Source organism: Filobasidium floriforme (assembly GCF_021052385.1).
Source record: "Filobasidium floriforme strain CBS 6241 chromosome Unknown HD553scaffold_27, whole genome shotgun sequence".
Classification (NCBI taxonomy): Eukaryota; Fungi; Basidiomycota; class Tremellomycetes; order Filobasidiales; family Filobasidiaceae; genus Filobasidium; species Filobasidium floriforme.
In genome coordinates this window covers 338982-363376 of record NW_025763648.1, presented here as the reverse complement: position 1 = coordinate 363376, position 24395 = coordinate 338982, and the positions used below count along the sequence as shown (strand labels likewise).

The 24395-nt window shown below is 53.5% G+C and overlaps 8 protein-coding genes across 8 annotated transcripts; 4 read left to right on the top strand and 4 right to left on the bottom strand.

Annotated features, from left to right (window-relative positions):
- Positions 1-294: 294 nt before the first annotated feature.
- Positions 295-489, top strand: HD553DRAFT_263168 (uncharacterized protein; the record flags this gene model as incomplete). Its single annotated transcript, XM_046177435.1, has 1 exon — positions 295-489. A coding segment is annotated over one exon (195 nt), but the record flags the coding sequence as incomplete, so codon positions are not given.
- Positions 490-6277: 5788 nt separating this feature from the next.
- On the top strand, positions 6278-6907 carry HD553DRAFT_330028 (uncharacterized protein; the record flags this gene model as incomplete). Its single annotated transcript, XM_046181954.1, has 2 exons — positions 6278-6405; positions 6508-6907. 2 exons carry the CDS (start codon positions 6278-6280, stop codon positions 6905-6907), a joined length of 528 nt encoding a protein of 175 aa, XP_046033043.1.
- Positions 6908-7365: 458 nt separating this feature from the next.
- Positions 7366-8702, bottom strand: HD553DRAFT_352984 (uncharacterized protein; the record flags this gene model as incomplete). The annotated part of the gene is made up of 1 exon (XM_046183735.1): positions 7366-8702. A coding segment is annotated over one exon (1313 nt), but the record flags the coding sequence as incomplete, so codon positions are not given.
- A 359-nt stretch (positions 8703-9061) lies between these two features.
- On the top strand, positions 9062-10111 carry HD553DRAFT_346047 (uncharacterized protein; the record flags this gene model as incomplete). Its single annotated transcript, XM_046183162.1, has 3 exons — positions 9062-9187; positions 9286-9904; positions 10008-10111. 3 exons carry the CDS (start codon positions 9062-9064, stop codon positions 10109-10111), a joined length of 849 nt encoding a protein of 282 aa, XP_046033041.1.
- Positions 10112-10434: 323 nt separating this feature from the next.
- HD553DRAFT_326837 (uncharacterized protein) lies at positions 10435-11079 on the bottom strand (the record flags this gene model as incomplete). Its single annotated transcript, XM_046181742.1, has 3 exons — positions 10435-10613; positions 10690-10763; positions 10835-11079. 3 exons carry the CDS (start codon positions 11077-11079, stop codon positions 10435-10437), a joined length of 498 nt encoding a protein of 165 aa, XP_046033040.1.
- A 942-nt stretch (positions 11080-12021) lies between these two features.
- On the bottom strand, positions 12022-15242 carry HD553DRAFT_319530 (uncharacterized protein). The gene is made up of 19 exons (XM_046181031.1): positions 15074-15242; positions 14816-14997; positions 14664-14751; positions 14560-14598; positions 14416-14486; positions 14310-14348; positions 14149-14214; positions 14000-14088; positions 13886-13936; positions 13794-13815; positions 13669-13726; positions 13584-13607; positions 13238-13526; positions 13077-13160; positions 12779-12994; positions 12663-12714; positions 12491-12582; positions 12325-12417; positions 12022-12258 (listed from the first exon to the last, which is right to left on the bottom strand). The coding sequence occupies exons 1-19, from the start codon at positions 15197-15199 to the stop codon at positions 12104-12106; spliced, it is 1836 nt and encodes a 611-aa protein (XP_046033039.1). The 5' UTR covers positions 15200-15242; the 3' UTR covers positions 12022-12103.
- Positions 15243-15993: 751 nt separating this feature from the next.
- HD553DRAFT_144018 (uncharacterized protein) lies at positions 15994-19410 on the bottom strand. The gene is made up of 4 exons (XM_046176688.1): positions 19366-19410; positions 17499-19248; positions 17394-17429; positions 15994-17310 (listed from the first exon to the last, which is right to left on the bottom strand). Exons 2-4 carry the CDS (start codon positions 19148-19150, stop codon positions 16080-16082), a joined length of 2919 nt encoding a protein of 972 aa, XP_046033038.1. The 5' UTR covers positions 19151-19248; positions 19366-19410; the 3' UTR covers positions 15994-16079.
- A 480-nt stretch (positions 19411-19890) lies between these two features.
- On the top strand, positions 19891-22013 carry HD553DRAFT_319526 (Phophatidylserine decarboxylase-domain-containing protein). Its single transcript, XM_046181030.1, has 5 exons — positions 19891-20094; positions 20186-20365; positions 20462-21055; positions 21142-21539; positions 21663-22013. The coding sequence occupies exons 1-5, from the start codon at positions 20044-20046 to the stop codon at positions 21787-21789; spliced, it is 1350 nt and encodes a 449-aa protein (XP_046033037.1). The 5' UTR covers positions 19891-20043; the 3' UTR covers positions 21790-22013.
- Positions 22014-24395: the final 2382 nt, after the last annotated feature.

Genomic DNA, 24395 nt, shown 5'->3' with positions numbered 1-24395 from the left:
CTTCCCTCGCGCCGTTTAGTAGCGCAAGACGTCGACAGCGTTTGCACGGTGAACACTGCGAGGATCAAGACCGCCTTCCAGTGTTACGAAGGCGTCTTTCACATCGCTACCGACGGTTGGACCGATCGTCGAGGGGGCAAGTTCATTGGGGTTTACGCCCATTGGACTCCTACGTACGATGGCAACGTGGTCGTCCCGAGGTCGTGTTTGATCGACTTCATCCCGTTAGTCCGTTTCACACGTTTCAACTGGTACACAATACTGATCCGTTTGAATGTTTGAACGTCTAAACGTTTCGATAGGGCAAACGGGAAACATACCGGGGCCTACCTCGCCAAACTCCTCGCGAAGACTCTTCGCGATTGGGAGATCGAAGACCGTGTTCTGTCGATCATCTGCGACAATGCGTCGAACAACGACAGCATGATGCAGACGTTGGGGCAGATAGGCTTCAAACGGTTGAACGTGGGGGGACGGGTGAGATGTTTCGCCCATGTGCTGAACTTGGTCGTCGGGGTGAGCCGTTCGAACGTTTCGCCCGTTTGAACGTCAAACGTGAGCTAACACCCCTTGACGTTTGAACTTCTCAGGCCATTATCGAAGGTGCGACCGGTCTCAGATGGTCGAGCGACGACGACGAAGTCGCCCACGTCTTCCTACCTGGGGACGACGCCGACATCGAGTACGTCAAGGAGCCCGAGGAGGAAGACTTCGTCGTTGATCAGCCGATCCTCGACGACCTCGTTCTACCGCGGGTGCCGGAGACCCAGCAAACGCCGGCAAGCCAGCAAACGGTGCAGACCCGTTCAGCAGGGGCACCTACGGCAGCGGCTGGTGGCTCGGGGGGGGATACGGGTGCGGCTATGACAAGGGCGAGTCAAGTCGTGATGAAGGAGGCCTTGTGGAAGGTGAGTTCGAACGTTCAAACGTCACGGGCACGTTCTGACGTTTGAACGTATGAACGTGTTCTTCTTTTACAGGTCCGAACATTGGCGAAGCGGTTGAGATACCGTTCGTCTTACCGACAAGCCTGGGGAGAGTGTGTCGACGCTCTCGTCCAGGAGAACAAGATCAGGGCCGGGGCCCACACCATCCCCGTCGACATAGTGACCCGGTGGAACTCGACGTTCGAGTGCGTCAAGGCGTGCATCGAGAACGAGATCGTCGTGTGAGTCCATGCCGTTTGAACGTTCCGGAACGTTCAAACTGATTGAACGTTCTTGAATCTTGATATGCTACAGCAAGAGGTTCTTTGCAGAACTCGACTCGAGACTGTTCAAGGATGAAGACGTCTTGCAGGACAACGAGTTCAGGGTTCTGAGGGAGCTGGAGCCGGTGTTGGCGGTCAGTACCCATCAATCGTTTAGACGTTCAAACGTTTGATGACACGTTTGACGTTCAAACGTCTGAACGTCCGAACACTCTTAACGGACAATAACTGATCATCCGTTCTGTTTACTCAATGTTACACAGCTGATGAACGCCGCCACCAAGAGGTTCTCGAAGTCGACCGCCATCAAGATCGACAACACCTCGATCGCCGGCGTCATCCCGGTCATGGACGCCCTCACGTCCAAGTTCGATCAAGCCCGTTCGAACGCGAAGTCCCTGGCTGTATCGTACGGCATCAAGCGAGGTCAAGAACTGCTTGATAAGTACTACAGCAAGACGGACGAAAGCGTTCTGTATCGGATCGCCCTCCGTGAGTTCGGAACGTTCTAGGCCGTTCAAACGTTTCAACGATCTAACACGTCAACTGTTTCAAAACGTTCAGTCCTTCACCCCGTTTACCGTGTCGCCTACATGGTCCGAATGAAGTGGGAGTCTGCGTGGATCGAGGAGGCGAAGAGGCTGGGTCGGGAGATGTGGGAGACGTTCTACCACGTCGAAGGCCTCGAAGAATCGGGGCAGGTCGGTGCTGGGATGGAGGTGAGTCTTCCCGTTCAGGCGTTGAACGGTGAACGAGCTGATAACGTTCGAACGTTCTGGACGTTCAGGACGACGACGAGCTCGACGCCTTGTTGGCTAAGGACTCGCAGGCGGATGTTGTGGAGGCCGACGCGTTCGACACCTACATCAACGCTCCCAAGATCGACATCGCCGGTGCGCCGTTCCACGGGTCGTTGTTGTTGTGGTGGGTCCATCAGCCGCCGATGGATGGGTTGAGGCAGATGGCGCTGGATGTTCTTGGAACGCCAGGTAAGCCGTTTGAACGTCTCGGAACGTTTGAACGTCTACAAATCTAAACGTCTAAACGTCTTCCTTTGCAGCCACGTCGGTCGAGGTCGAACGGGCGTTCTCCAAGGCCGGCCTCATGATGTCAACTCGTCGTACTCGACTAGACCCCAACACCTCCCGTTCGCAGATGTTGGTGGGGGACTGGAAGAAGCACGACTTGCTGTCGGAGAAGAGGTGGGTCGAGGCCGTTCAGAAGGAGAAGGCAAACGCGAAGGCCCGTGACCGTTCGGTCGGGCAAACGTTCCCGAAGCCGGTCAAAACGGCCAAGCCTCCTACCGACGTGATCGAGATCAACGACGAGACGGAGGTGATCGACCTCGAGAACAATCCCGGCGGTATGGATATGGACGTTGACGTTTAATAGATGTGTTTATAATGATCGAGGTGGTTTATAATGAACGTTTTGTACTCTGTAACGGCTCGAAACTATGCAACATGTTCACAAGCTTCTTGAACGTTTGAACGTTTAAGCGTTCAAACGTTCTGGCCGTTCAAAACGTTCGACGCTGGGCTAAACGGCTCTGGGAAGGGGTGAACGGCGTTCAGCAAAACGGCGTTCACGTTCACGTTCACGTTCTGGGGATCGCGTGGTAAAAAAACGGCGTTCAGGGCCAAGCCGTTCACGTTTTGAACGGCCTGCCAACACTACAGTACTACAAGGTACTAGTTAGATGTCTACGAGAACATCTCCTAAAAGGTCTCCGAGAGGGTCTCCGAGAGGGTCTCCGAACGAGACCCCGAGGCGACGCGCACCGTAGGTCGCGCGTCACGTGACGCCTATAATAGCAAGCCTGGAATAGTGTCACACGGGACTAGAAGGTAAGGGTAAGGTAATGGATGTTAACGGATGTAGTACAACTAGTACTACATTACAGTAAACACATAGGGGTGTTCTAGATATACTCCGTACGGAACTCCCATCGCAGGTCCCTGTAAAACTACCCGACGCGGTTGTGCAATACACGTACCACGGATGCTATAACATGATCAGGGTGAATGCTTGGCAGACCATCCCAGACCATCTCCGCAGACGTGCTTGACGTTGACAAGACCTACAAATACTCCAACCATGACATCCACCATCACGTCAGCGAAAGTTTATATCATTCCGACAGATATAATCTTCAGTGTTGGTTATCGAACAACACCACACTAGACTTTCCCAAGGCATTCCAGTTGGGCGTGACCAAAGCGGCCAGAAAAGCGTCAAGGAACTTGTTCTCCAAACCGATCTTCGAGGATGCTTCTTACATCTGCCCGTGATGTGATCCTCACAAGAAACAAAACTCGAATCAGATTATCTTTCATATTGAAGAAGCACACAAGGACAAGGTCCCTGAACGTCTTCACGGAGGATTTTTCGATTTCCCGGATCATCAACGCGGGCATAACCAATTCTCTAGCCGTAAACAACCTTCTAAAAATCTGGCCGACGATGTTCTCAAGCGAAAGGCGGGTCCCGCTCCTAGTCTTGACATGGGATTGGCCGATATGACCTCTGCGGCCTCTGATTACGTCGACCTTCCGATTTTGGACCAAATGACATCGACAATTGGGAAGAAGAAGATGCCATTAACCTAGGGGAAGACACCATCGACTTTCGAGAAGACGCCATGGACCTCGATATTGAGGCCGCGGAAGAGGTTGAGTGGCAGATCCAGCGAGCGCTCGACCGCGAGGGTGGAAGAGGTTGAATGGCAGATCCAGCGAGGGTGGAAGTACCGTTCTGATACATCTGATTCCCCCTCATCCAGAAAAGACATGCAGTTTCAACTCGATGCAGAACACGTCCTTTAGTATTACGGATAAGGTCGATCCAGCGTGCCGCTACACTTCTACCACCTCCGGGACCGACTGTGACCCACTACCCGTACTTAACAAAGTGCTGCTTCCGGAGTTCCTTGGTGCAGTTCAAAAGCCGCTCCTGCGTACGCCATCATCAATCCCCACGTACAGTAGTATCAACCTGTACCGTGTCTATTCCGGTTCACATATCGATCTGGCGCACAAGGGAAACCCTGCATGGGAACCGCACCTGATATGTGAGGAGCTCGAAATAGGCTCTTACGGTCGCTGCGATACGGTAACCGGGCGGGTACAGTAGCTACTTACGTCGCTGTTAATTAAACAGTGACCCATGTGATGCCTGCCCTTGCCGAAGTGATGATTGATCGGTGTCTTGGCGAGTTTTAACCGATCAATCTCGGATCCGGGAGAGGAGGTGATTGATCAAAAGGGAGGGCGAGGGAAGAGCATATCCTTTGGACCTCTTCGATGATCTACTCAATCCGAAAGATCAAGATCCGACTCGAGAACGACTTGCGTGTCTGAACTACACCATGTCGTAACACGAACGACCTAGCCACCTAGCCATCAACCTAGAAGAATTCGCCGATCCCGCGCCGCCTTCCCCCTTCCCTCCGAGATGCGTCGTCAAGAGACCCTCTTCCGATTCCTTCTCGCCATCTCACCTTTAATCCTCACCATCATCTCTCACTTGACCTCGAGGTCAAGTCTCCATCTCACGTTCCCTAACCTGGCATTCACCCCACGAGCTCTCCTCTACAACAACGATGGTCTCGGGAGATTGTTACCGATCTTGTTCTCGCCCTGGAGCGTCGCGGAATCGGTACCAATCGCCATCTCCAGGTTCGGGCAGTGTGTCGTCCTCGTACTGCTCCCGACCTTCATCACCAGCAACAGCAGCTCTTCTTCCACCACTTCGACTTCGACATTGTTAAGGATCATAACGACCACCTACCTCCTCAACACCGTCACTCTCCTCATCCGGACGCTGGTAGGGTTCATTCTCACCCGGTCGGTAGGATGGATGTACCCGGAGTGGTTTTACCATTGGGCGCTGTACGAAGAGAGTTCGGGCTTCGGAGCCGGGTTGGTGGTGTACCTGGCAGTGGTTGCGGTCGGGGGTGGGGGTGGGGTCGGATTCGGTGGTAATAGCAATAATATCGGGGACAGGGATAGCGGATCCGACAAAGAAAGGACGGGCACGATATCATCTTCATCGACAACAACATCACTACCCTCAACCTCATCATCCTATCGCTCACAAACCCGCACCTCTACCCCTGGAACACCAATAATAACAACAACAGCCACCATCGTACTCGGCACCCTCTTCTTCTGGCTAGAAGACCGTCCATGGACATACCTCTCGGCTCTGGTCGTCATCGTATGTGGATGGACATTACGAATCGGAGTAGGGGTATGGTGGTTGACTGTAGGGTCCGGTCTGGGCGGTACGGCTAGGGCTAGAGCTGAGGCGAGGGAGAGGAGGACGGGGAGTGTCGAGGGACGGATGGTGGGGGAGGAAGAGGAGGGGTTGGCTTTCATCCAGCGAGGTACGAATACGGACGTCGAGATGGATCTGGACTCTGAGGACAAGGCACCCACCTCGACCGACGTAAGAACAGGAGCGAAATCGTCGTCTACATCCGGATCAACATCGACATCAACATCGACAAGGTGGTCACCCTGGAAGAGATACCTCATCCTACTCGGAACCTCATTTCTCAACGCCGTCATCTACCACCACCTTCTCGTCACCCATTATCCTCCTCATTCTCAGTACCTCCCGCTCCCACCACCTCCATCGCATCCATCTTCGACAACAAAAGGACCAACCCGACCACTACTGGAAATCCTCATCCTCTCTTACCCCCGCCCTCCCTCCACAGAGGTTTCGGAAAGGCTCTTGACGACGACGTTGGATACGTTCGTCCCGCATACAAAGAAGGGTTGGGTGGGGATCTCGGTGTTTACGCATTCGAGGGACCATGCGGCGATGGAGCGGGTCAGGGAGGCGTATTTGACTAAGAACCACTACGGTCCTGAGAATTCCGGGAGGAGCAACAGCAGCCATAGCAACGCCTCGGATGATATGGACCTGACATTCTACGTGGACGAGGACGATCATCCGGACGACGATCAGGGGCATTACCTGCACCTTTCCGAAGCCTTTCGTTGGATCTCCCAGCGCAGCGAATCGTACCACGGGGGGAAGATGGGCCCGGAATGGATCATGCTGGTAGAAGACGATTTCCCCGTCTGTCCAGGTGGGTGGGGAGCGATCGAGACGGTGGTGAACAAGCTGGAGAGGAGTCGAAGGAGGGGGGTGGTAAGGTCTGGGTTTGTGGGGACCGGAGGCAGGTGAGTCTGGGACGTAACGTCGACAGAAGAATTGAACGACAAGAGAGCTGGTTAGAGTTGGCGCTAACTCGCCGTTCATATTATTCCCGCGTCTTGTTCTAGCGGTCTAATCATACACCACACATACCTCCCCCTCCTCATCCGGATCCTACGCGATCATTCCGCTCTGGATACCCCCTTCCCATCCCACGTTCATCGGTTCGCACCGGACCAGATCGTCCAATCTTGCCTGATCGGGGCTCCTGGGTCGATGTGCGAACGCCGAGCTCGGTACTCCAACCACAACAACCTACACCCCCATGTCGACTCTGAATCTGACGCCGATGATGATGAGGATGGAGAGGAGACGGGGATGATCATCACCAGCCGACTCGTGCTCGATCATATCGGTGGGATGGCGACGACGACCGAGGGCAAGAGGTTGAATTCGGATAGATGGAGGTGTGGATGGAGGCATCCGTTCCACGGGTTCGACGGGGTCGAGGTGGTCGTCGTCGATTAGGTCGGATCGGGATGTGGCAAGTGCAAGAAAGCTGCTCGGGCTGTTTGAATAAGCCAATCACATTGTCGAGAGGGCGAGAGAGACAATATTACACCAAGGAGGTGGAGCAGGCCGAATACTGGCGTGACCCGTACGGCCCGCAAACTTGGGATGCTTGCTTCGGAGCCGGGCAGCATATCCGAGCAACAACCCACCGCCAAACGAAAATCAATAAGCCGATGGTCATCTGAACTTGCACATGGGTACATATCGTCATTTCACAGGATGCTGGTTATACGCGCAGGATCTGCAAAGTCGGACGACGTACTTCGAGCCTACACACTGCTTTATCAGAAGGGACCCTTATGAGACGTAAAATATCTATAGGATATAGCTGAGTCTGTGAACACCCTTTGGGAATGCTATTACAACAACAATGCTACCGCGATCGTATTCCGAACGTAACCTTGCATCCAAACCTGCAATCCTTAAATAACCCTTTTTCAATACTCGTTGAACTTCATCCCTTCCACCCCGGGTCCATGCGTACTCCACCACCTCCTCGCCGCCTTCTTCGCCCGGCGTCTTTCTCCGCTCAACAACCTCAACCCGTTCCCCTCGACCCCGGTCGAGTTGGCCTTGAGCTCGGCTTCGAGGTAAACCTCGTCACAGGCTCGTAAGAGGTCGGTGTAAGGGAGCTTCTCTTTGACGGCGTTGACGAGATGGACGTGCATAGCCGGACCTGGACCCTGGCTATCGAGTATGTCCTCGCCTTCGTGGGAGTCGAGGTCGTCCACCTCGTCCGGATCATTATGATCGTACCCCCGCCCGTCTTTCCGACCGCCGGACCCGACCTCTGGCAACGTATACCCGTTCAACCATCTTTGAGGTATTTCCCAGAACCTTTCTCCGAACCTAGGATCTGATTCCGATTTCAAGATGTCGCAAACGAGGTGTTGATCCGTAGGCGCTTTCTTTTCTGTCAGGATATGTTCTTGTTCCAGTTGCAAGATCGTATGGACGAAGTCTAGGGCGAGGCGTTCGACGTGGTAGATCATGACCCCGTAGTTTAGCCCGTTGTGGTCCTGATTCCCTAGAATCAAAGGAGGTAGAGGTAGCGGGGTAGGTTTCCCGTCGTGGTTCTCGCTATCGTAGTTGCCAGACGAGTAGAGGGACGGAGGAGGTAGATAGTCGGTCAACGGGATCGAAGGGTCCACGATGAACGTATCCACATCGACCACCCATATCCACTCTGCCCGCTCGTCCTTTTCCTTGGCGAGTTCTTCAAGAAGAGCTCTTTCCAGCGCGTACACCTTGTTCATGTACCCCTTTGACTCGACCTTCCCCCATATCCTAGCCCTACCCCACCCCTGTTCCCGTACATAAGGGAAGGAATCCACCTTATACCCGTACCCCCAAGCTTTGGCGTAGTCTTCATGGTTCCTCACAGAAGCTCTGTAGAGCCTGCTCCAAGGACCCAAGGTAGGGGGTTCATACTGCACGATCAACACCCTTGGCATCCCTTCTTCCAGCTGTGAGGCGGTAGCGGGGATGACGGCCCGAGGAGTGTAACGCGGGAAGAACCATGTCTTGTGATGAGGGAGAGTGAAGGTAGGGAGTACGAGGTTGGAGATTTCTTCCAGGTAGAATACGGTCAGAGAGTAGAGGACGAGGCCGAGGAGTACTTTGAGGCGGAAGAGGATGCGGCGGGTCGAGTATCGTCGAGTATGAGCGGGTCGTCGATGATGATAGTCATGGGGAGTAGGGATGACGTCGTACCGAGAGACGGGCAGTGATGTCGAGAGGATTCCCATCTTCAACAATGTCTGAATGAGTGACGACATTCCCTTTGCAAGGTTCGTAGTTGTTGTTGACAATGTCGCTCGCTCGCTCTTTGAACTTGCACACACGTCACTCACTCCCCTTGCCCCTTTGGTGAAACAAAAGAAAAGCGGATGTATCCTAGATATTACTTCCGATCGGATCCGAAATTAAACATCCGGGGTTTCAAGGGGGTGTGAAGTATTCCCTTTGAGTACGCGTTTCAACCCTCACGGTGGCGTACACATCGGCCTGTGTCACGTCACGATGATCAAGAATAATCATGTACTGCTTGCGGGATCAGCAGAGGACTTGCAGGTCAGATCGAAGAAAGCCCGCCCATTATCGATAGATATGCGTTATCATCCGTTGGTACACCTCGTCACAAGCGCGATCCTCGTCGCAGCTCAAAATGAAGCGTCGGAAGAGATAGACCTGGGTTTGATCAATGCTTCTGACAATACCACTGACGCTTTAGGTGTGAGTACAACCTGAATCCAACTGCCTTGACGGCGTAATTTCTTTTGGGCGCTGAAGGACTCACTCACCTTGTCATACTGTATGCTTCCCCTGCTTAGTGGTGGGACCACGGATACGGAGAACCCCTCAACGCGATCATCTCCAACAAATCCCACCCCTCCCTCCTCACCTCCCTCTCCTCCTGGTCCAAACCTTCATTCAACCATTATTTCCTCGCACACTACCTTTCTGACGAATGTCTAGGCCAGAGCGGACCGAACAAGATGTTGGCCGACTTGCATGACGGAAGGGGGATGCAGCCGGAAGTAGGGTTGAAACGATGGACGTATGAGGACGATTACCTCGGGACGTGTATCCAGACTTTCGATGGGGGTTTGCATTTCCGGTATTTCGTTCAGAACACTAGCCATAGCCAGGTCACGCGGGAGTCTGCTACAGGCGGGGCGATCTTTTTGGCGGTCTCTGAGGAACACGACTTGACGAAGAACCACGATATCGTGTTTGATGGGTATAACCTCGGTCGGGATTACCTCGTTGGGAACCTTACGCAACAGCGAATCGAGACCAAAGCATCAGGATTGAATAGTAGTACAGGTAGTCTGGATAGGGTCACGGTGATAGACCCGTCGATTGAATATCAGGGGACCAAGGTGTTCGAAGGGATCACTTACAAGACGTCGGTGAGGTACCATGCGGGTTTGGCTAGGAATACCAGCGGTAAGCCAAATCCCTCGCATATGGTCTCAACGGGTCTCAACTTCGTATTGAGACCACTATACCTGTTGACTAATGTGTCAAATCTGCTTGTTTGTGCGCGCAGACAAGATCAACCACGAAGCCAAGGTTACCACCCCCGGGATCCCGGCTGTGGACGGTTGGGTGGCGGTCATCACTATCGATGTCGACGAGGGGCAGACAGGGTGAGCTCATGACCGCCCTATAATTCTATAATGCCTCCCTGACGCCTCACCTCACCTGATCTCGCTTTGAAATCGCTGTCAGGTCCGCGTCGAGCATGATTATGGGAATGAAAGGAAGACGGGGGTGGATGACGGTGACGTGCTCGATATGTATTTCACTATTCTGGTTGATGTAAACGATCTCTATATGCTGTTATGCTAGATACACATCTATGTTATGCTATGCGACGGAAATGATGCTGTGATAGGGCTCGCCAGTGTCTGGAAAGGGGGATTTTGGGTAGGCCTCGTTTTGCGCCTCGGGATGTCGTGTCGCGTGGACTACGACTACGACCTTGCCATCTCGGACAAAGCTAGGATGACGATCTGAACATGAGGTTGACTGGTATCACACCCGCCTCCTCTCGAAACGAGCCAGTGTTGAGTGTGGGCCATGATCGCTCGACGTTCAGATGGGTTGAGGGGGATGTTTCTGGCGTAGACTCGTTCTTTGATCTTGCTCGTAACTACGAAGCCAGGTCACATCAGGAAGACTTAGCGTGAGCATGTTCAGGCTTGCAGAGCTCAAGGTGGAAGACCTACAGAACTGTACTTCCATCATCCAGTCTTGCATCCCCTTCATCGGTCCGCCTAGTATGGTCATCGGTTCCAGAGCCCTAAAGTAATCAAGCACGACGCAAAATCAGCTTCCTCTTCGAGACGGTCCCCGCGCGGCGCCACCACTCACCTGCCTAAAACCTCCACCCAACGCTCTATCATCATATGCTGAGGTGCGACTACTCCCGCCCTCTTCAACGAAGTGAGATCCCTCGTCACTCCCTTCATCATCATACTAGCATGTTGCCTTACGTGTGGCGGGGCGTGTCCCATAGGATAAGGCGAGGCCATCCCCGAGTGCGGCATAGTAGAGAACGCTTGGTGCGGGACGGGAGGGCGCACAGGTCCCTGTGGTTTCTTGCTGAAGAACCCCATATTGTATCGATTTTAAGGTGTGGTGGCAATATATCCAGCTGTGTGGGTGATAGGTAGAGCAGAGTTATGCAAGGCTTTATGATTCCGATCGGATCGCTCTTAAATGTATTGGGTCGGAGTGATGCTGCTTTCTGGTCTGCTACAGCTGTTGGCTGGGTTCCAACTTCTTGTCGTAAAGATCAAAGGAGGTCCTATCGAGTTGTATGGCGCGGATGGGAGGGAGAGAGAGGGAAGCCGGCAATAGGAATATAGCTTCGGGTCCGATTAGGTATACGTGAGGGTATGGTGGACGCGATCTCGGGGTATGGTATGGGCCAGTTTCTGAAGATGCAAAGAGAGCGCAAGTCGTATTTCGAGGTGAAACATCCCGTCTCACCGCGTCGACTGATTCGCGATCTCGCTTCCCTCTGCTTATCAACTCTTCCCAATCGGCGTCGATCGCGCTCCGATCGTCTTGAATCCCTTTCACCCGTTTCCTGTTGCCATTCTACCTGCTTGTCCCTTTCACCCTGTACATATGTTTGACTGCCCTTTGAAGCTGAAACATCTCCCGTCTGATGAAACATGGCTTGTCCTGTTTCCTTGATCTTCAAGCCTTGAGCTGAGCGAGGTCAGCTAGGGCCAAGCTGTGCACGAACGGTCGAGATGAAACGAAGCGCAAACGGTAAGATTCGCTCGGCAGGTTTCGTTGCCAGGCCGAGGTGCGAAGAGTTGTACATAGCGAAGTTCACGTGAATGGATAGCTGATCCACGTATGAACAAGATGGAAAAGAGGTACATGTCACGTATATTGCTGCGCGAGCACTGCTCGGGTCAGACGACTGCTGTATGCCAGCACGACACGAAGCGAGGGTTCTGCATTCAAGATTTCGCGACAGCTCGAATGTGGTAAGTATAGCTCGAGGGTTTAAGGCCTCAACGCCATCCGTTTGAGGGGTTTCAGTGTAAGATCATTAATTTGCGATAAGTAGCCTGCCTTTATATTACAGAGGAAGCGTCTGGCTATAGATTTGCCTTAAACAGGTCAAGCGACGGGAGCGAGACCCTTTTCGTGCATGTGAGCCAGGAACGGAGTGACGGTGATAGCCCGGTCCCGCATAATGTAGCGACGGAACATCCTTGGTGTCCAGTGACCGGTCTGGTACCCGACAAAGTCCTTGACGGGGACCGCAAAGACCTCTGTAGACCAAATCGGACGTCAGTCTCACACGACACTATCTAGGATGCAGAATCAAAACGACGTACGGTCCAACTCTTCAAGGGTAAGTTTCCTTGTCTCTCGAACATAAAGGAAGATCCACACCAACGCCAGGGTATTGATACCGGCATAGAAACCGACTGTTGCGTATTGGAGTGGATGTCAGCCAGAAAGATCCAACCTGCCCAGTACGAACGAAGCCCTGCGACTTACAGGCACCAATGGGACTGAATGCATCTAGTAGTTTGGGGAAGGTCAAACCCAAGATACCGGCAAAGGTGTTGTTGACCGAGACGGCTTGACACCTAGTGCGCAATGAGATGCAATGCTTCAAGTCGGAATGCGGTAACTAACAATCTCAGAGACCAGTTGCATGAAGACTTACATGGCACTTTCACGATGGATGTTGTCAGAAACCTCAGCCGAGTAGGCAAAAGCTGCGGACAAGTACCGCTTTAGCGCCACAACAGGAGGGCGTCGTGCTGTTATCGATTTGCTTACCGACGGGACCTTCTCCGACACTGTAGAAAGCCGTGAAGAGGTAGATGAACGTGGCCGTCAAGGCCAGCCTGACGTCTCCTTCGACCGGAGCCAAGAAGGACAATCCAGTGCACAGGAGGAATATAGTCATGAAGGGGAAAGTCGATAGCAATAGCGATCGTCGGCCGAAGCTGTCGATTAACCAAACGGCAGGGATGGCAAAGACAAAGTTGACGGCTGATAGGTCGAACACAACGACGTGCGCGTTCAGTTGAGGTTCGACTTTCCTCCAGGCGAGAAACGATATGAGATGACTCACCTCCGAATCCTAAACTAGCGAACAGTGCATTGTCTTGAGATGCCCCACCCTCAACAAATACGGTGGAACTGTAGAAACTGATGACTATTGTATACGAGAGCAATATCACTTAGCGTTCGCTATCCCTCAATGGGTCAAAGTGATCAACTCGGTAGACATACTGTTGATACCGCACATCTGCTGTGCAATCATGACGGTACAAGCGGCCAAGGAGGCTCGCCTGAGTCGTGGAATCTTCCAGCAATCGACGTTACGGCTCCAATATGTTGTGCCGGCAGCCATAGCCTTTTCTTCGATAAAGAGAACGTGACTGTAGTACATGTCACGTGCCGCCTGCAGGGGGTGCTTTCGTAGCCTGATGTAAGAGTTGAAGGCCGCGGCGTATCTACCCTTTTTCATGAGCCACTTGGGGCTCTCGGGACAGAACCAAATTCCGGCAACAAGAGGGACCTGCAGATCGAGTTTGGTTAGAGATGTCAGGACAATTATAACCGCAGCTGTACTTACGGCTGGAATGAAAGCGGATCCGAGCTAACAGAGCGGAGCTCGGTGATCAGCTTTGGCATTTGCAGAACTACACCGCGCGACTGACCTGGAGACGCCATGCGATATTTGGAACATCTTTGACTACCACGTTCGCCGCGAAACCCCTAGAAGACCGCAGATGTTGTCAGAATCTTTGCTGCTCGAGTGCTTGATCCCATGAAGGCAACTTACAAGAAGATACCGAAGCAGACCCCTGACGATATCGAGGCAACCAATCGGTTTAGTCCACGAGCCATATTTCTGTGAGTCCCCACAGAACTCACACAGCTGCCATCCCATGACCAAACCACCTCGGACTCGCGCCGGAGCGATTTCTGAACATAGAAAGCACGATGATCAGTCAGATTTCGCCGCGAGCTCGTCATGGTATAGCTCACCAGCAGAGAAGATTGGGACGGTAGAGTTCTTTGCGCCGAACGCCACGCCCATGAGGAAACGGATGATAAAGAGCTGGTACCAATTTTGACTGCGATGTCGAAATGAGCCAGTATTCTGACTTTGCACGATGTGGATGATGGGCACTCACGCAAAACCCGATCCGATTGGAGTCGCGATAAGGAAGACACCGGTGATGAAAATCTCTCCACGTCGCCTATGTGATTGGGAATAAGAAAAGGTTCGAAGGGAGAACGGAACATCGATCAGCGGATGGAACGAACAAGCTCGAGCGTGATGAAGGGGGCTTACCCGAAATAGTGGTTCAAGGGATCAGATAGCCAACAGCCCCTAAGAGAGAAAAGATATGGTTTGTTCAGCGCCAAGCTACCGTGAGTAAAGTTCCGCTAGGACTCACACAAGACCGGCAGCAAGATAAGGAATCGAGTTGATCAACCCGACGATCCAGAAACTTCGCTCCGAGTCGTCCTGTCAATGCGGATACATCGGTAGTCAGTACGAATGCGCCCGTGGCGAGACCCTTTGCGGCAACAGTTCTTACAGCCAAACCGAATTCTTGAGGGAAACTCAAGTTCGCCCCCTAATGGACCGAGATCATAGGTCATCAGTTTTTTGATTTTCCGAAGGCCATCGGAAAAAGCTCACATTGGATCCAGTTTGATCCCAACCTTGGGTAGCAGCTCCGGTAGCACAGATGAAAACGGTGTACCATAATCCCCAAGAGCCTGCCCATCTGTGATACGGAATGCCCCTGTTCAGTCGACAATCATACTCGTACTCTAGGCAGCGAATCTTACTTGTGGTTGGTCTCGTAGACAAGAGCCTCCTTTTCGTCGTCAGGCAGAGCCATCAGTGTTTCGCGCGACATGGGATCCCTCGCGACGAGAGCGCCCCGCTTGAAGAGGTCCCTGTGCTCGGACAGGCCGTACTCGTCGACGAACTGATCAACATCTCTGAGCATTTGATCGGACGAGATGAGCTGCAAGGCGTCACAACCCGATCTTGTTAGTACGCAAGCGTTGCATCATCCATCGATCAGCCATCACGAGGCTCACGGTCAAGGGATTGACGACTCCGGTCTCGGCGACGGCGTTTTGAATAACTGGATAATCATCGTCGGCCAGCTTGTGCTCCCCGTGGAAGACATCACGAGCCTTGTGTATTTCTACTTTGTCTGCCATCCTCACGAATGTCTCAATGGATAAGCAGAATCGATACGATTTGAGAGCAATTCTTGAGGGGGTTGCACGATGTTTTTGCCTACCTATGCTTTCTCTCTAGATCTCTATATAGCTTTCCGGAAATGCCACCCTCGCGCTTCGTCGCTCCCGGAAATTAGCTGCCCTGGATGTCAGTCACATGCTTCCCGACGTCGGTCTGGAAATCGACTTGGCGTCGATTGATTAGGGTGGAGCACCGTCGTCATTGAACCGGATTTCTCATTGTGAAAAGGCGGGACCCTCCACCTGCAAACTTCCCCTTCTCGGTTGGATGACGAGGCCCCGGGCGTGCCTCCATCGTGGTTTCCCCGATCTCTCCACTGTTGCGGCTGTGGAACTCCATTGCCGCGCCCAATTAGCGATCGCTTTTCACCTCGACCGACGTGTGACTCGCAACGATCGCCCTTGGCATATTCTGACGACCTTGGCGAGTCCGGTAGGTGGCGAAGAGGCTTTTCGGGACTAGACACGGATGAGAAAAACCCGTCATTAGCGCGTGCTCGCCATGTTTTTGTCGAATTCTTCTTGGCTCGGGCAGTTTTCGAATATGCGAACGAGCCGGAGCTGCATTCGATGGATCATGACAGATCATGACGCATCAGGATATGATCATGTGATGTGTATATGCCTAGATGGTTGTCATTACAGTCCTACAACTCGGTCATCGTGAAAAGTCATGAAAATCAGGTCCGACCGCGTTGCAAGCTCGGTCTTGTCGTTATCGTAGCCGTCGAAGCACTCAGCATCTCCTTCCGTCTATCGGGCGTTCCGGCCCTCAAACATTTCCGCAGCCGTGGTTCGCAGATTCCATCCCGCGAAAGGACGTGGTCAGAACTCGCCATCAAGCCGGGCTGATCGCAGCCCAGCCTTGCTTCCTACACTGTGGACATCGCAATGCCGCACGCTCGCTGTCGAGCGGGTGCAGTTCCTCGTTGAAAGTATTCGCTTGAACCAGACATGCCTCGTGAAATCGATGCTCACAAAGAGCATCAAAGGTCGAGAATCCGTTCAGCCGCATCAGTTCTTTGCCGCTGTCGGAGTCTCCGTCAAGATCCGATTGCACGTCAACACGCTTGCAGTGAGGATCATCGCATACGATCCCCAAGTCCCGTTCGCGCTTGTGCAGCCATTGTCGAAGCGAACTTTTGGGCGCCGGTGGGTTCCAAACAGCATCGCTCCTGACATGCACGACATCCTGGGGCGCAAAGGGATTCATGTTCTGCCCAAAGGCAAAAAGCACGGGAGGCATTCTGGGGAGGACCGGGTCGCGGTTGGGTGTCGTTCCAGCATTCGATCGTTGCTCTGCGTCACTATCACTTGGTGTTGTGGCGTTATCACCATGGAGGCGGACAAGGGGTGAATTTGGATCACCCGGCATGTGGACAAGATTCGGAGGTGGATGCGGCATGCGACCAAAATTTGGAGGTGGATGACCGGTTCCGAACGTCATGACGAGCCCGCCCGCCGGGGACGAGGGTGGTTGTCCGCCCGTGGTCCCGAATGGAGTGTTGTTCTGCCCATTTTCAGCAGCTGAAGCGTCGTTGTGAGGGTTTTCCTGACCTCGGCCGTCCCCGGCCAAGAACACGATCGTGAGGTTGCCCATGGGATTGTTCCCAGGATGACCGGGAGGACCAGCGTTGGCTTGAGTACCCATTGTATCCTGGGGACCTTCGGTCTCTGCTCGAGGTGAGGCCGATGCGGGTGCGTTGTCGCCAATGGGCCCTGGATCTACGGCCATAGCGTCGCTCGCTGCGGCCGGATTCGCAGTTGGGACCTCCTCTCCTGGAGCACCGGAAGGAGCACCGGAAGACGCGTTTGCCGCAGCGTTCTGACCTTGATTAAAGTCGCCGTTTGCGGTCGGCACAGGGACCAGGGGCGCAGAAGGTGACTCGCGCATCATCCTCCAAGGCCTGCTTCTCTGTGCTCCAGTGCGATCCAACGCTTCCCGTCGCATTGCTTGTCTCATCGCTGCCCGCGTCGCTCCAGGTCGCAAAGAGTTATCCCGCGATTGACGAGATACGGGTCGGCGAAGCGTGACCGAATGCGGGTCGATGTCGAGTCGGCATGTCGGGCTGCGTGGTGTCCGAGGTGAAGAGACTCGTTTGATCAGCTGGGGAGCAAAAAGATGCAGAATAAAGAGTGTATGACGACTTACCAAGTCGTATGCGTCGCCAACCAAGGCAAAAGACACCTGTAAAACACGCCAACGGCTTGAGCCTTCCTTCGTTTCGTCTCGGTCGAACAGACTAGCGAAACTCACTCTTGGCAAAACATGTGATGACAAGGAAACGCCCTAAACGTCGTGTCCTCCGACTTGCAAACCGGCTTTTGTCCGTCCAACAGCATCTCGACGTCCTGCATCTCAGGCGTATCAGGATCCGACGACCTCGATGCCGAGTCCGTGCTCTCTTCCGGATCGGGAGTCATCGTCGAGCCCGTCGATTCGGGATCCACCTCCACTCCCTCGGTTTCAATCATACCTCCTTGACAAGATCCGTCGTCGCCACGTTTCGTCTCGTCCACCTGGAGTGCCCTTTCTTCCCGATCTCGCTTCGCAGCCTTTTCCTTCTCCTGCTCTTGTTCTTGCTCTTGCTCCCTCTCGAAGATCTCCACGACCGTATCCAAGCAGATCCCACATTGCATCCCTACGACCTCTTCCCCCTCCCCCTCTCCCGCCTTGACTCTAGCATCCCTACTCTCGACCTCGCAAAGCCTTACCAACCGCCTCAACACTCCCTTGCCAGGATCCTTCAATCCCTTTAAGAGTTCCTCGGCTCGCTCCGGGTCCGAACGCGGCGAAGCGTGGGATTGCAAGAAGGGGAAAGCGTGGAGGTGGAGGTTATTGGCGAAATGAGCGAATTGGCGTTGAAAGGTCGCTCGGGGGTCGGTAGGGGGTTGGTCAGGTGTGGGTTGTTGAGCTTGAGCGTTGGGGTCGGGCGATGCTGAGCCTGATCTAGATCCGCTGCCACTATTGTTGTTCTGACCGCTCTCATTCTCGCTGCCATTGCCAGTCTCGTTCCGACCCATACCCGTACCACCAGCTGCAGGACCTCCAGCGGCGGCAGCGGCATCGACACCTCCCCCACCTCCAGCACCACCGCCTGCATTCGAAGCGTTCATAGCAGCCATCATCCCCATCAACAACGACTGTAACCCTGGAGGGAGCGGCATAGGCTGATGTGTAGGTTGCGGTTGGACAGGTAGATGCGCATGAGCGAGGGAAGGAGCGGGAGGAACAGGTCGATCTTCCGTTTGATTTTGAATTTGGTTTTGGGTTTGGGTTTGATCTTCGGCTTGGGCAAGACTGTTTTCGCCTAGGCTCTGGATGTCGTCCTGGATCGACGTTGGACCCCCATCGTGTTGCTCGAGTCTAGCCGTTGATGTTGTCGGTGTCGATAATGTAGGTGCAGTAGCACGTATTGCCCGCTCTCTGCGTGCAGCAAAAGGACGTCTTCGCGGTGTCGACGTAGGTTCAGGCCCGTCCGCCGACAAGTTCGACAAGATCCCGGCGATATCGATAGGTCTGTCCATGTCCATCCCCATGTCTGCGCCCATGCTCATGTCCATGTTCATGTCCGGGCCCGTGTTCGTGTTCGTATTCATATTTGGACCTGGTTCAGGTTCAACATCGAAGGGCGATGAGGTAGAAGTCGATCCAGAGTATTCAGTCGGGGTCGAGCTTGGGGCTGAAGAGGCGGCGGTCGCACGAGAGCTAGAACCTGGACCCGAACTTGAACTCGATCCCGCTTCCAATCCCGATCCCGATCCTGATGCTGATGCCGAGTCTGGTCCTAGTGGAGAACCCTGTATCCTAGCTTCCCCATCAACCTCGTTCCTATCTGAAGAAGAACCACCGACAGCCGGGGACTGCGATTGTAAGAGATCTGGCGTCCAAGGTCGGTGGGGAGACATTGTAAAGTCGCCCGACGCAAAAGTTTGCACAACCTGAAAGCGAGAAAATCTGTAGGTATCGACTTCGACCTCCGAGCCTAGGTAACCTTGGGGAGGGTCTACAAAGGAGAGCAGGTATAGGTGTGAAGTGGAGTGGAGTGGAGGTAAGGTAAGGTGTGACAAAGGTCAGTTTCCGAGTGATGCAGCTTGCAACAAGACAAAAAGATATAGCTTACCAAGATACGATTCGAGGATGAATCACCTGGCTTGTGATTGTCAGATCGATCAGACGAATCGAGGTAGCGAGGTGAGCGATGACAAAGGCGATCCTATATGGATGACGAAGGTTGGCAGGTTGACGTCGGTGCCGAGTGGAGCTGACAACTATCGCTATATCGGACTCGATCAGAAGCACTGTACTGCAACTAATGAACTCTCGAGCGGCAAGAAGTAGGGCTTGTCGTGGTATTGGTGGTGATGTCTTGCGGACGATGGGAGTGGCAACGAATACAAAGACGATTGGTTGATAGGTCGATGCATCCCTTGTACTCTCTCCCCCTGCATGCGGCGATGAGGCGAATCTCCGTGATCGGGGGAGCTCTCTCTGCTTAGTCAGCTCTCGCTCCTGCCATATGCGGACATTTGCCTTCACTCAATGTCCGCATTGTTCTTGGATGCCGGCCTTCCCTCTGCTATTTCGGGCATGTCCGGGGATGATGATGACGGATCGACGGATGACGTTCGTCGTTCAACCCGCAGAGAGAGACGGGTGGAATACGAAAACACAGCCCATGCAAATAACAGCATTAGGATCCAAGTATATATCACAGCTCGAACCACCCTAGAGATAGAGACGAAGAGCACGATCGAAGACCTCGAACTACACAAACAGTATCAAGAAATACGCGGAAACCATGTCTGACGCCAAAGATCACACCGTCCCGGACGAACACCATGTTCCCCGAGTGAGCCCACCAAAGTCCCGTCACTTGCGATACCTTCTTGACTAACACCTTCGCCTCTCTCGTCTCTTCTTTAACCTCCATCGTCCTATAGACCGGCCAATGGCTCCCCCAAGACAAACGTCACCACCACGACTTTCTCCGCAAGACCATCGAAAAGGTCGACGCGAACCCCAAGAAAAAGGGCGAGCTTCATCCGGTCCTGGAAGAGTTTAGGGAGATGGTAGAAGGAGATTCTAGATTGTGGATGTTGTTCAATCAGATGTTTGAGCAGGTGCGTTTTTATTCGGTTTGAGTTGAAGTTGGCGGGTTCGATGAGATGGCTAAACGTCATTTCGCATTACGTTGCTGTCTTTTCGCTTGCCTGTAGATCCCCCATTCCAAGCCCTACCTCAAGGACCCGTCCGGTGACACCCCTCAAGTCCGTGACTTCTCTCACCTGCTCGCCATGCTGGACCACATCCTCCGTACCGCCCCCTCATGGACGGACGCCGGTCACTCCGTCGGCCTCGTCGGAGTGCCCATCAACGCCCTCCTCGACTGGCCCATGGCCACCCGGGCTGGGTACGTGGTCTTCCAAGACCCGCAGGTCAACAAGATGCTCAAAAAGGTTCTCGACGCTTGGAACGAGTTCTTGTCCTCCGAAGAGAGCGCGGGGGTCTTGGGCGAGGGGAAAGAAGGATGGTTCGGGGAGAGCGGGAAGAAGAGTCTCGTCCAGGTCGCCAATGTGGGCAAGAGCGGTCTTCAGGAACAACCTTTCCAGGAGCTCTTTCATTGTGACCCTAAAGCCGAGCATCACGGGTACAAGTCGTGGGACGATTTCTTCACCAGGACTTTCCGATTCGAGGATGGGGTTCGACCGGTAGCGGACCCCGAGGACGATAATGTCCTCGTCAACTGTTGTGAGAGCAAGACTTACAAGATCGCGCATGATGTTCATGCGAGGGACAAGTTCTGGATCAAGGTCAGTCTCGGGGCGTCTTCCTATGGCGGTCGGTCGTAATGGAATGTTTTACTGACATTCCGATCAATCGACACTCGATACGACAGGGCCAACCTTACTCCGTCGTCGACATGCTAGCCAACGACCCCCTCTCCTCTCAATTCGTCGGCGGGACGATCTACCAAGCCTTCCTCTCCGCCCTCTCTTACCACCGTTGGCACACGCCCGTATCAGGCAAGATCGTCAAATCCTACGTCATCCCCGGTTCATACTTTTCCGAACCTCTCTACGAAGACTTCACCGACGACCATCCGGCGGACAGTAACGGGGAAGTGACTTCGCAGGAATACATCAGCGTGGTAGCGACCAGGGCGGTGGTTTTCATCGAGGCGGACAACCCGAAGATCGGGTTGATGTGTTTCATGGGGATCGGGATGACGGAGGTCTCGACGTGTGAGACTACGGTCAAGGAGGGTCAACACGTCAAGAAGGGTGATCAGCTCGGGTGAGTCCACATCGACCTCCTTTTCATCCGCGTCTCTGCCCGTGCCTTCGCTAACGACATCTCCCTCGTCATCTACATCCTCATCATGGTCGAATACGCAATGCGACCCCGTCGATACCGCAGCATGTTCCACTTTGGCGGGTCGACCCACTGCGTCCTCTTCCGTAAGGGGGTCAAGGTCAGCGGCTTCCCGCAGCCTGGGCAAAAGGAGAACGTACCCGTGAGGAGCAAGTTGTGCGTCGTCGAGTGAGGTTTAGATAGGCGGCTGTAGTCAGCGGGGCACACAAGGATAGCAAACTGAACGGTAGAAGCAGAAAAGAAAACAGAAAAGGCTCGATATTGTAGTCAATCAGAATATAGAAATATAGAACGTCGTTGATCCTGCAGTACGAGCGAAAGGGATACGAGATGTGAGCTACACATATGTGCGACGGTTGCGATGGTCTCGGGACCGTCAATGAGAACGATCCGGAGTCTGACCTGAGATTTCGCGCGAGCCGAGCGGCGGGAGGGAGAGGGAGATTCCGCGTTTCAGCCTCATCAACGGACGAACAATGACAAGATGACCGGATCTGATCATGTGTGATGCGTAATATATGTGATCGACTATCCAGAGAGGGTTCTTCATGCCGATGCCGACTTTACACCTGGTCCGCTAGCGTTATGGGTCATACAAGCTGGCTGTGTGAGCGTGAGAAACAGAAAGGGGGGTGACCAGCGACGATCTTTCCTTTTCTCCTTTTTTCTCGATGATCATATCATTTCGCTCATCAAAAAGGCAAAAAATTGATGACGGAAACAACAAACAACAAACAAACACCAAGCGAGTAAGGAGGGAGGGATGCACTAGCGTCGTACCCCTATCTCTCCTTTCGATATCGATATCCCCCATTCGCCCCCGACTGAGTGGCCGGCACTGATTCGAAATAGGTTAAGATTCTAGGGTAGTCTGGATCGTCTGGATATAGCCTGGATTCACAGAAGGTTACGAAGGACTGGTACGACATCGCAGGGGATTGCGAAGGGATTCCGAATCCAGAATCTGGGCTGATCCATCGGGATTTTTGCGGTACGTCGAGCTCGTTAAATGAAAGGTTGTCGATTCGGTATAACCAGTTCAAATCTTGAGCTTACAGATTGTTTTCGCTCCGCTCAGACACACCTCACATTCTAGCTTCTTGACCGGCCACGGGCACAGCATACAGGATCGGGCCGCTTCTTGAACCAGATCGCGTTCCGCTCGGATACCTCTCAAACGCATGTCGAGAGCCAGCTTCTATGGAAGAGATAATGATCTCAAAGACTGATCAGACTTATGTTGGAAACCTCTAGTCTTTTACGAAGCGATACCTCCTCTACATCCTCTTCTTGCTCCTCCTCGGCTCGGGCAATCATGTCTCGATCGAGATCAACTTCGAACCCCCCTGCGACGATACAGGGGTATGATCCTGAACCACCTCGCGTTCAACCCGGATCGCAACCTCAGGCTCAATCCCAACCTGATGCTCAACCTCGGTTGAAAATGCTCCCTCCGAGTCAATTTACACACATGTAAGCCAGCTGATGACTACCACAGTATCTTGATCGATGCAGGATACAAGGCTGATGACGTTCACACTCCCGTTCCTCTTTGCGCTTATAGCTTGCCTTTTTACCCGGGCTACCACCCCCACCCGGTTCCTCTCTCGACCACAGGTCCAGCATCATGGACATATTCTCCAGGAACCTACTCTGGCCCACCCACCACATCTTCGACCGGCTGGAGCGTCCCTCCTTCTCAAACTCAATTCACCGCGGTTCCTCTTCCTTATCATCCTTATTCTTATAATTACAATCATCATTATTACCACCCCGCCGCTCCGCTTCACCTCCTCCCGACAACATCTACACCTACGTACAATCTCGCCAGTGGTAGTATGGCTACTCGATCGAGGATGTTTCATCCGACTTCTAGTACGCGGCAGACGGCTACCGATACGCCTACGCCTCCGCCGGGTTATACGGAGCTGACTAGCTTAGGACCGGCGTATGGTTATGTAAACGAGGGATGTACCAGAATGGACGGACGGGTCGGAGGAAATGTTACGGGAACGAGGATGGGAGATAGGTCGAGATCGAGGTCGAGGGAAAGGGAAAGGGAAAGGGGAAGGGGAAGGGGAAGGGGAAGGGAGCGGTCGAATTCTCCGGTGCGGGACCGTCACGGTCAAGCTCAGCAGTTACAGGGACATCATAGGCAGCGGCAACATCTCCAACAACCCTATGCTGCGTCACAACCAAAATCACAAGCACAACCCATCTCGCGATCACTAGCACTCCCTCTATCTCCACACATACCAAGCTCTGTGCTCGAACCGGAAACAGAAACAGAATCGGTCTCGATATCGCTCTCCTCCTCCCAATCCCAGCCTCGGATTCCCAGAAAGATCGACCTGGTCCCTCAAAGCTGGTTGATGGGCAGGTCTGTGAGCGCATCCGGCTGCGATATTCTGTTGAGTTCCGGTCCAGCAGGGGAAGAAAGTGGGAATCCGACGAGTAGAAGCACGTTCGCGGAAGGTTCGGAGGTTGTTGGCAGAGACGCTGAAGCTAGACGAAGTTTGAAACGAGATTGGAGCCCTCGACCTAGATCCGTTGGGTCTCGCCATCAACCCATCCCGTCTCCGTACACCGCTGGGTTCCCAGAGATCCCGCTTCAACCTGGGCCGAGCGGTTGGCAGAATATGGATATGGACGTGGATGTCGGTTCAGAAGAAGTGGAAAGCAGCAGCGAAAGCGAACAGATGGATGATAGCGAGGGTACTAGCGGGAACGAGGAAGAAGCGGCCCTGGCTCCAAAGGGGATTCCGCTGGCGGTTTATC